At 41.8% G+C, this 12,094-nt stretch overlaps 1 protein-coding gene across 1 annotated transcript; it reads left to right on the top strand.

Moving 5' to 3' along the window:
• Nucleotides 1-474: 474 nt before the first annotated feature.
• mpnd (MPN domain containing) lies at nucleotides 475-12,094 on the top strand. The gene is made up of 13 exons (XM_058637941.1): nucleotides 475-1,113; nucleotides 1,509-1,711; nucleotides 2,759-2,980; nucleotides 4,289-4,388; nucleotides 4,483-4,561; nucleotides 4,661-4,757; nucleotides 5,501-5,573; nucleotides 5,656-5,732; nucleotides 6,221-6,389; nucleotides 6,513-6,583; nucleotides 7,809-7,898; nucleotides 8,003-8,095; nucleotides 10,253-12,094. Exons 1-13 carry the CDS (start codon nucleotides 1,110-1,112, stop codon nucleotides 10,337-10,339), a joined length of 1,365 nt encoding a protein of 454 aa, XP_058493924.1. The 5' UTR covers nucleotides 475-1,109; the 3' UTR covers nucleotides 10,340-12,094.

Raw genomic sequence — 12,094 nt, 5'->3', positions numbered from 1 at the left:
CTGGTGGGCCGATTCTGGCCCGCGGGCCGTATGTTTGACACCCCTGTTCTATAGCATAAGTTAACTAAGCTGCTGCGGCTGCTTGGGCCTCCTGTAGGATCATTGTTTTGAACATATTAAGGAAATCTAGACAGTTATTTCGGAGTTGATGATTACTCATTTTGGTCACTTCTGTGATTTCACTGATCTAAGGTTTGTGTGTGTGTGTGTGTGTGGTCCTGGGTCCCATCTCCTTCTGCGCTAATGTTAGAGAGCACAGCTTTTATGAGATTCATTCTTCCATATAAAGCGTGGTGGATGATTCATGTAACATAAGGACATAAGTGATATATACTAAACGAGATCAAACTGGTTGAACTAGGAGCCAAAGATAAAGGTCATTACAATATTTTTGGGTCAGTGAAGGCATCATCACACAGCCGGGGCTCTGCTGCCCTCTTCAGGCAACAGCAGCACCAGCAGCAGCTCGTCTTCTACTCCGCTTGAGATAAAGACGGAACATCTCGGTGTGGTGAAGACAAACCACACAGTTTCCAGCTGGTGCGACCAGGACCAGGATGAGTTCAAACACCACACAAACCGCCCGCCTCGGTTATTTTGTAGCGTTTGTCGCGCGCGCACACACTCACGCAAACACTTGAAGTATCAAACCGGCTCCGAGCGACATTTGAGGTTTTTTTTCTTTCCCGGAGGAAACGTATATTTCTATCCTTTACATTTCCTCCACATTAAAAGACGTTTTCCTTAAAGAACGGGCGTGATTTCGTCTGCACTGTGACACTGTGGTGTGTTTTAAACACGGCACGGCACGGCACGGCACACAAGAGAGGAACGACACTAAGAGACGGAGAGAGTGACAAGGACGAGGAGAGCGAGAAAGAAAGGGGAGGGGAACTGACATTAAAGCAACACAACAAGGAAACTACACTGCGGAGCCACAGACAGACGCCTTCATTTTATGTTTTTGAATAATAGCCGGAGACAGAGAGACACAGAGACACAGAGACACGGAGAGAGGGAGCGAGTGTGGTGGAGAAGTGTCTCAGCACCAACAACCACAGCCACACTCAAGTGTGTCCGACTGCTTTTACCCACCGACGTTCCGCGACATGGGTGAGAATAATGAAAGAAGAAGGGCTTTAATTGTAAATCTTGGGGGGGAATTAGGAGAGGAGGGGGAGCAGGCCTCTTCTCCTCTGTGCGCCATGCTCCTAATGGGAGGTGCAAACAAAAGGGCAGCCGCATAGCTTAGGTGTAATTAGAGAAAAGCCTATTTAGATTTCTTTTGGTTGTTATTTGGACCATTCTGAGGTTTCTTTCACTATCACAATAGCATTGATATCACTTTATCATGCAGGAACTGATACCGGCTGCCATTACACAAGAGCTTTCATGGGCAGGTCACAGATATTGACTTCCTCATATAACTTTAGCACACAGAGGCGTAACTAACAGCCAGGTGCTTTGTAATCTTTAAAACCTCAGAGTTCTATTCCATGTGTCCTCAGACTCAGAGCCACCCAGCTCTCCACAGGTGGTGGAGGATGGAGGAGAGGAGGATGAGGAGGAGCTGAGTGGAGGAGAGGAGGCAGACCTGAGGTCCAGCACTGGCCGAGGCTCCCTGCTGACACGCAGGGGCATCACCCTGAGAGTCCTGCTCAAGGACGGGCTGGTGGAGCCGGGAGATGGGGTGCTGGCCATCCACTACCTGGTAATAACACATATCTTAGCAGAGGAGCAGGGGCACTAAGAGATATTTTGGGGGGGGGGGGGCGACCAAAAGCAAGAGTGCCGTACTGTACCAAACTGAGTGGTTTCACTCAATGGAAACTGCTAAAATGAACCAAGATCAGACCTGACCATACTTTCCTCTCTGGAGAGCTGCTTTACATTTCCATTCATACTGAACTGAGGGTCCACGTCAGTCTCGTGTTTCATGCATGTGTACTTGATATATCATTCCATTCTACTAGTGGTGATTCCTCACTAGGGGTTCGCCTCCTTTTCCATGCCGTTGTCCTTGAGCACCGAGTTGTACATGTGTGAGTACAAGGAAAGTTCCATGCTTACTGCCTTCCTCAGAGTGCACCATCAACTGGACTGGAAAGTGTCTGGACTCAGACCGGAGGTGTTAATCCACATCGGGTCTGCATAGAAATTTATGTTCCGTGGACCATGCAGGAAGGACGAACCTCACTCACTCACTCATTCATTCATTCATCCGCTGTGGATTATTTCTCCTGCTGCTTTCCCACTCGAACATTATCCGGAGACTATATGAGAGAACTGGGAGGAGAACCCATAGATTTCTGGAGCAACTTGGGTTTACATTTGTGCTCACATTGTACATTTGAGCTTTAAAGTCCTTAAAGTAAAGTGATAAAAATATGAAATATGAGTTAATAATGTGAAGGATTATAAAAAACAGGCATAAGTGTTAAAATGAGGTTTCAAATGACTCCACAGTGGTGGGTTTCACATGTTCTCAGCTGCTATTTTCTAACATGTATGAAGAGGAGGAGAATCTCTATTTTACAGGGACTTCCTGTAGAATCACCTGCTCTTGAAGGGGCTCCCTCTTCTCTGGGTCACAAACAATTGCCAGCTTTGCCTATCAAGTTTCATCACGCCTGCAGTGGACAGTGATAATGTTAATTATTCATGCTGGTATTGAGTTACTTTATCTGAAGTTGCACCTGGGTTGTGTCAGATACAGTACATTAGGAAAGATTAATCCCACATTCTCCTCCGTCCTCAGGGTAAGAACTTTGTGGGAGACCTGTTGAATGACGGGAAAATCCGATGGGTGGAGACGGGCCAGATCTTCAACTCGCCGAGTGCCTGGGCGACTCACTGCAAACGTCTGGTTAACCCGGCCAAGAAGTCCGGCTGCGGCTGGGCGTCTGTGCGCTACCGGGGACAGAAACTGGCCCAGTACAAAACCACCTGGCTGCACAAATACCAACCGAGCGCAGACATGGTAAGAACTCTGGTCTTTATCTTATCAAGTACCTGAGGCGGTTTACTGATGCACAGATCAAACATCATGTCCCAGGTTTAGAACTACTATTGCTTAGATGAAAACCTTTTCTTGTATAATTCTGTTCCGAGAAAACACAGTTCAGTTTAACTAAAAGGATAATGAAGCACTATAAAGCCAATTAAGGTTGTTTTCTTTAGCACAGCATCCGATCAAATAGTTAATCATGGATCAGCACAGAGATTAAATCTATTATTGAACAGTATGGTTTTCATTTGGAATTCATTCATTTGCTTATAGAAGACAAACATGTCATCTACCAACATTACCAATCGATATCATGACGTTAGACAAGATCTTAGATTTTTATTCACTGAATAAATTTGTTAAATACACCAAATATAAACTTAATTACTACTATATCGATTAAAATCAAATTGACATTAGGTCACTTGATAACACTTTAATTGTAAGCTTAATTATGTGTTATAGCAGAATTTGACCATACCTATAGTGAATTTCATTGTTGTTTGCTTCATTTAGCATTAAAAAGAAATTTAAAATAAATGAAATAGAACAGTACTTATCACTTGGAATAAAACTCTTACTTTAGAAACAGAGGAAGACAAATCTAAGATCCTTTTAAACCTTATATAATACAGTGAGTTTGACTGCTAATGGTGTGGAAATACACCAATAGTAACTTACTAAACAGGAAGATTAGTTTGGATTGTGTTGTCTGTGTCTTTACCTCGGGTGGTGGTACAACCCAGAATGGAGTTATCGTGGATGCGACCCCTTGATTACCGTGATAGTATGGTCCTGTTTAAGGAAAATGTTCAGAAACATTTCCTTACTAAACAGACACAGACACAGGTGAAGCACATTAGGGCGGGCCAGACAATCAAGAGGGAAGCTGGGACAGGAAGTTAAACTTAACAAGGTACACACACACACACACACACATATACAAGGAAATACTACAAAATAAAACAGGAAATAAGGAAGAGAAAAAACAGACACAAAGAAAGTAAAAAGCCACGGGTAAAGAAAACACGACAACAAAAAGTCTAAACAGAATACTGGGGTCATAATCCAGGGGTCATGACATCACTCTGCTAATCACTGTAATCAGCATCGTGTGAACTCATTTGAAAATAAACACGTGCTTATATAGAAGAGTTACACACTGAAGCTTTAATGTGACCATTTTTCTTGATTTATTCTAAGAACAAAACATGGACTGACAAAATAAAAAATAAACTGTATCTGCATCATCCCCCTGTGTCTTGTTTCTTGGGATGTCAGAGCCTGGTGAGTGAGGAGGATGACGATGAAGATGAAGAGGAAGGTAAGGCGGCCGTTCAAGCAGATGAGAAGAACAAGAACACCAAACCTGGATTACATGGTAAGATCCAGCTCTCCTCTCCTCTCGTCTCCTCTCCTCTCCTCTTTTCTACTTACTTTTCTACTCTTTATATTTACTGTCAACTCTTTTACAGACGTGATGGTTTCGCGGCGAACTGACAGAGAGAGAATTCCTGTCAGATATTGCACGTTGGGCACCAGAGATGCTGCCAGGTACTTTTTCTGTTATGAGGCCTGGTCAGTGTAATGTCATGTGACCACCTCCTCCTGTGTGTGTGTGTGTTGAAGTGAACTGTTAACTTGTGTCCTCAGAGATCCGCTCACACTGGTGGAGCTGTCGGCCTTCTCAGCCATCAACAGGTTTCAGCCTTTCAACGTCGCCGTGTCCAGTAACGTCCTGCTGCTCATGGTGAGTCACAGATAAATACACAGTCATCAAACACTGAGCATAGAAACCTGAACCTGAGCATATTGGGACAAGCAGTAACCATGGTAACGGCTGTGCGTCCCGGGTATTACAAAGTCAGGCTCAGGTTGGGATCCCACAGAAAAAAATATAGAAAAAATAGAAAAATACCACCCATTGAATTCTCTATTTAGAACTTACATCCACCCTCAACGCACATTAAAGGGATACGTCACGTATTAGTATTTATTATTATTGTTATTATTAATAATAATAATAATAATAATAATAATAATAATAATAATAATAATAATAATACTAATGACAATAATGATAATAATAGTAATAACAATGCTAATAATAATAATAATATGATGATAATAGTAATAATGATAATAATAATAATAATACTAATAACAATAATAATAACAATAATAATAATGATGATAATAGTAATAATGATAATAATAATGATAATAATAATAATAATAATAGTAATAATAACATCTATGTCTGCGTGAGATAAAAATGCAGATTTTCTGAGCGGTTTACAAACTTCAGTTTTATTACTTGTGATAACTACAGAGTTATCACTTTAAAGAGCAGCACCTGGGCTGGCACCCTGTGACTTGCTACAGTGTAATTTAGCTTCTCAGGGACAATGTTTAGATTTATTTGTGTATGCTGCTACATTTCTTTCCTTCAAATGATTCAAATCTTTCGTTTGTTTTTTTTAAACTCCATAGGACTTCCACTGTCACCTGACCACCAGTGAGGTGGTGGGATATCTGGGAGGACGGTGGGACACTAACACACAATGTGAGTGTGACATCGCCATAGAAACGGGAAACGTTAGTACCTTAGTAGATGTATAAAATGACAGCGTGTCGCTGTGTTTCAGTGCTGACTGTGTTGCGGGCTTTTCCCTGTCGGACCAGGCTGGGGGACAGAGACGCTGCCTCTGCTGTTGAGGAGGAGGTACTGTAACACAGTGTGTCAGTATGTACACAGTCTGTTTGTATACGCTCAGGAAACATGGAGGTGAGTCTTCCTGGGCCACAGGACACTTCCCTTTTTCCAACAGCCAGAAAAACAAAGAAGCAACACTTTGGTTTCAGTTAGAGACTGAAACACTGACAATGCAACGTCTAAAAAGTTAGGATTATAGTTTAAAACTAGCATAGAAAAAGTACAACTTCCATTTTCATTGCACAGGTTTATTGGGACATAAAAAGGATATTTGTGTCAAAATGTGTATACAAGGATTTGCTGCAAATTTGAATTTCAGTACATGTTAATAAAAGTCAGATCTTTTTCTGAATCATCAGAAAATGATGTTTCAGAATCACTTTTCATAACAATAACTGCTTTGGTTAACATTCATTTTAGTTTAGTAGTCCTTTCAGATAGAAATCTCCCTCACCATCTCCAGAACAGCTCACTAATGACAGCGTGTTCTCCCACAGATCTGTCAGAACCTGTTCATGCGCGGTCTGTCGCTGGTCGGCTGGTACCACAGTCACCCTCGAGGTCCGGCTCTGCCGTCGCTGCAGGACATCGACTCTCAGATGGATCATCAGCTGAGGCTGCAGGGCTCAAACAACGGCTTCCAGCCCTGTCTGGGCGTCATCTGCGGTCAGTGTGAGAACAGAGAGAAGATATTCCAGATGGAATCTTCTTCTTATTCTGCTGCTTTTAACAGCAGCAGCTTGTGTCCATGTAGTTGTCTTCCTTGTTTCTGAACGGCTTTTATTTCAGGACCATATTATCACGGTAATCAAGGGGTCGCATCCACGATAACTCCATTCTGGGTTGTACCACCACCCGAGGTAAAGACACAGACAACACAATCCAAAATAATCCTATTTAGTAAGTTACTATTGGTGTATTTCCACCGGCTCTACTCGCCACGCCACGGTTTAAGTAGCGTTTAATAGTACCTGCTCCGGCAAGGTTCCACAAGTGTGCCGAGTAGGTACTATGTGATGATGAGTGCCGTCACAGGCCGAACAGCGCCAATCTGTAGATCACAATCCTAAAAAACATGGGTTAATCTCCAACTACTACCAGGGAAATGTCTATATTTATTTTTTCTAGGATATAAAGTTAAATTAATAAATAAATAAATAAAATGTATTATTATTATTATTATTAACAGAGGAATCTGGTGTATTTGGGGACAGCGCCTGCATCATAGACCGCTGCCGCTGTAGTCTGTGGAGTAGGAGGCTGTGCTAGTTTTGTAGTCAAGAGAACCTAAACCGAGACCAAGACCACAGTGTATCGAGACCAAGACAAGACCAAGACCATTAGCGTGGCTTTGCAGAATTTACACGTTGCACTGTGTTTTCTTTTGGAGGTATTTATGCACAAAAAGTCTTTGTGGTTCAGGTAACCATATTTTATTATAGATGAGTTCACTGACATCTTCTCACGGCCTCTTCTCCGTTAACGCTGACAATAATTTCAAATGATAAATGAGCTACAAAAGTTATTGGTTGTAGCCGAAACAATACGATTTACGCAAAATCACAGTAATGATATTAACAAGTTCATCCAAAAATGCAATTTATTGATATCCCCACAGTTGAAATGATTTCAGTCTTGAAATAAAATCCCGAGTCCGCTTTGTCCGAGACCGAGACAAGACCGAGTAAAAATGCAGTCAATTCCGAGACGAGACCGAGACCTTCAAAACATTTTTGAAGGTCTCGAGTTCTACAACACTAGGCTGTGCTCCGGAGAACAGTGCCGGAGTGTAGATGAATTAAAACTACTTAACAATCCTAAAAACATGGGCTCATCTCCAACTACTACAGGAGTCTGGTGTAAAGTCACTAGTCACACGTGTGTGTGTGTGTGTGTGTGTGTGTGGTGTATAAAACAAAGTCAGCCGTGCAGTGATGACTCCGCCCACTTTAAGTAGGTACTTTTTATGTAGTGGAGATGTAACCTAATCGTGTCGTGCTGAGTAGAGCCGGTGGAAATCCGCCCTAACTTAGTTTAGCTTAGTTTAACTCAGTTTCATGTGAATCCTCGTGTGTTCTCCTGCAGCAACGACCCAACGACTACGGCATCCCAGTGGCTGTTGAAGTCACGTACGTGCAGGACAACTTCCTCACTAGTGATGTTCTCAACGAGATGGTACTGATCGCCAAATCTAAACGAGTTTGCTTTTCAAATGCTTGAATTTGGTCTGAAAATGTTTGTGTGTGTGTGTGTGTGTGCGTGTGTGTGTGTTTTCAAAGATGCTGCTGGTCGACTACTACAGAGCGGCCCCTGACCTCGTCCACTTCAACCAGTACTGGTGTCCTGATACAACCATGATGGACAAGATCAAGGTAGACCTGAAACTACAGAGACTCAGTTCATACCACAACTGCTATTATGGGATGTGTCCAGTGAGGGTAACAGGAAATATATGGTGTTAAATATAAACCACAACCACACCTTTTATGCTAATCCACAAAAACCAGTTAAAATGAATAAATCACCAAGCAAAACGTTGCATTATTTCATTACTTTTATTTCTTAATCGATTCATTTTGCTTAATAGATGTTTTTTAACAACATTCCAAACAAGCTCTTTTACTTTGAAATGATGTGTAATCTCATCATGAATATCTTTATTGCGATATCATACTGTGTTATAATATAATATAATATTGTGTTATAATTTAAGCTCTCATTGTCCACAGAGGTTTTTTCCCCTCATGACGTGACTAGATGGTCCGAGGTCATGAGAGTTTGACACAAGAAACATAATAAAATGTGTTTTTAATCTAAGATCACTGTTAAATATGTGTCAAAATATTATAATAATAGCAACCTTTAGTGTATAAAACAGCCACAGCAATACTTAGTGAAAACAGTGGAAAGAGTTGGTTGATTTTCTGAAAATAGAGAAATAAGAGGCTGTACTTTTCCTCAGTGTTCCACACTCTGTTTCATTTTCATAAACACTAACAAACCTAATTATACTCACAACAGGTGGAGCCTGAACGTGAAAGAGCAAAACTTAACAATTCTTACGATGAGGAGACGAATAGATGAGAGTACCATGAAAGTAGGATATAAACTAATAACAAATAAAGTTTGAGTCAATTATTCCTCCCCTTTAATGATACTAGGTATCGTGCATTTGTGGAATGAGCAACACAGCTAAACGTGTGGGTAGTGCCCCCCAAAAATGTGCCAAAATCCCCCATAAATGTGCCAAAATCCCCCCAAAATGTGCCAAAATCCCCCATAAATGTGCCAAAATCCCCCAGAAAGGTGCCAAAATCCCCCAAAAATGTGCCAAAATCCCCCAAAAATGTGCCAAAATCCCCCAGAAAGGTGCCATAATCCCCTGCAATATTCTCCTGTTGGTACTCCTGCTTGTTTGGAGTTGCGTGGTGGATTGGATGGTTGCACTCTCCCACAACAGTAATGAAATAAACTACACATATTGGCTCACACTCACAGGGACTTCAGTAGTGTGTGGAAGATTCCATACGCAGCCACAACAGCGTGGCACCTTCTCCTCCTCGTGTTTCACCAACTTGGTCACATTTTGCTGTGGGGTGGCATCGCATTCTTCAACCAGGAGTGGATGAGGTTGTGTTAGTCACCGTAGAACACACAGCTGATCCCACAAGCGTTCAGTTGGGTTGAGGTCTGGACTCAGGGCAAATTCTGGCGGTCCTCTGTGATGATCCTGGCTCTGTGGGCGAGAGTGTCGTCCTGGAGGATGGAGTTAGGTCCTGGATTCTGGAGATGTGGGATCATCACTGGCTTCACAATCTCATGTGCTGGTTCCAGTCATACACCTGTGACTAACACACACCTGTGCAGCACTTGAAGCTCTAAGGTGCTAATCAGGCTCTCTAACGACATCAGATACAGTACCAAAGGGGAGAAATAATTGACTGAAAATAACTTTTACATTAAATATCCACCGTCAACGTGACAGAGAGAGCAAGTGTGACCAAACCTCAGCTTTCACTGGCTAAACTTTAGTATTTCTCCACTGCAGAGCCTCATTTATTCTCCTCTGTGGTCCCGTATTGTTCAGTATTTCCAATGCTCTGCTCACTCTGACACCATCCTGTGTGCTACGAGCTGTGTGATTGGTTGTGTGGCGTTGTGGGTGGAGCAACAGATCAGAGCACCAAACCTTAACATAAAGTACAGTTTGTTTGTTTATTGTTAATTTTGTGAATAAACTGCACCATTGTAAACAGTGAACTTAACATGTTTCCTATCATGGTCATTTTATGTCTTAATATTATACATTTCTTACATATTTGACCTTTACGGTGTTTATTTCAGGATTGCATTGTGGTATTAACCACTGCACCTTGAAAAGCCTGAGCAACTGTGACACAAAAGCAGTAAAAAGGAGGCGACTGTAGATTTCTTCTCTGCGGCCAAACTAGAATATAATACAAAAAGAACCCTCCCACGTAAGTAAGTTGACTAACTAACTCGTTTTTCTTCTTCTTCTTCTTCCTCAGGGCTCCCTGAGTTGCCACGCCCCCAAAGATCAGGCCTACTCTCAGATCCTGGAGCACGTCTACAGTCAGCTGAGCAACATGAACTGACTGTGAGTGGACCTGCTCTGCGTGAGGACGCTCTCCACCTTCAGTCATTTCACACGCCTTCATCACGCAGGACAAGGTGACGGCGTACGGTGTCAAACAAACACACAAACACACAAACACACAAACAAAAACCTGCTTTACAAACATGTCGATGCCTTGAATTATCTCACACCTCATTCCATGAGTCAAAGCAACATTATGCGATGTTTGTGGGCGGCGGCATCAGCAGCAGCAGCAGCAGCAGCGCCCTCTGCAGCCACAAGTGAGCACTAATTCTGTGGCGTGTCACTGAACTAAAGTGGTTTGTAGTGGTTCTCTGCTGCTGTAACTTGTTTACTTCAAGGTTCTCTGCACTGGGACCATTGTTCCTCAGCGCCGGTGCGCGGTCTGAACTTCAGCAGGTCGTCTTGACCACGTCTACATGTCTAAATGCAAAGAGTTTCTGTCATGTGATGAAACATGAGGTAACACTTTATATTACAGTGCACTGACACTATGGTCTTGTTGTAAAAGGGAAGTAATATCATGGTTATACCATCATTTAAGAAATAGCTTAAAATGTGTGTGGGACATTTCAACTTTATAATAATTGTTTAATTCATCTGTTTATATAACAGATGAATCTGTCGAGTATTTTCCCGATTCATCGAGTTCTTATTTGGGCCATAAAACGTCAGATCGATGTTCCGGATCCAAACTTTAAAATGGTGGTGTTTTCAAATGTCTTGTTTTGTCCCCAAACCAAAATGATTCAGTTTTACTGATTTCTTTGTTGTAAGGAAACAGAAAACTAAGCTGAAAATACTCATTTGTAGTTGCGGCCCGACTGTACTGGAATGTAAAGTGTTACCAATATTTGCATGAACCTGCAGAACTGGATCTAATCTTTATCTCTCACCAAACATCAGAGATAAACACCCTCATTGTCACCATTACTTTAGAAGTTTCTAGGCACTCACACTCACTCGTTACAGGTACAGACACAGAATGGGTTTAAACGAGCGTCGCATGAAACTGCCGTTCTACGTCGGAACGGTTCCATAATGTTGCTTTGAAAACTCTTCAGTGACTTCAACGAAGGTGCTAGAGCTGCTCGTCACCGCAGCCACTTATTTATTATTATTATTATTATTATTATTAACGACATAAAAGATATACGACTGTTTTACTAACATGAAATACTGTTTGAAGGACACTAGATGGAGCAGGTTCACGGTACAGAAATCAGCAAACCTTCTTACCTTCTACACATGGACCTACAGTATGTGCCTGTCTGTGCCAGTTACCTGTGATGAGAGCAGATCAGATTCTTTGACGTTATCTGCCTTTGACGACTAAATCAGGAAGTTATTGGAAAAAAATAAATAAAATAAATAGTGCTGAATACGTTTAGCGTACAACATGAGGAAAGTATGCAAAGGCGTGACAGTTTGACCTCAGCTACACTTTACTGCAGTTTTGTGAATGTTTGTGTTTACGTTGAAGAAATGTTGTGGTATTTTTTAATGAACGTGTGAGAAAACGTGCTCCTCTACTGTGTCCTGTTGTTAGGACTGAGACTTGCTTCTTATTTACCTGTGCTGTATTTATTCTAACCTGTGGATTGTGTCATGTACTGTATATCTGTGAAACATATGCCTTAAGCCTGCTGATCGGTTCTCCACAAAGCATTAAAATAGACACACTGGAACTATTTAAAACACAACCATCTCTTCCTTTTTTGTTATATATATAAAAACACATTTCAAAATACAA

The sequence above is a fragment of the Solea solea genome, chromosome 9 (assembly GCF_958295425.1).
Source record: "Solea solea chromosome 9, fSolSol10.1, whole genome shotgun sequence".
Taxonomy (NCBI): Eukaryota; Metazoa; Chordata; class Actinopteri; order Pleuronectiformes; family Soleidae; genus Solea; species Solea solea.
Note: the sequence above shows the minus strand (reverse complement) of the source record. Positions and strands in the feature narration are given on the sequence as shown.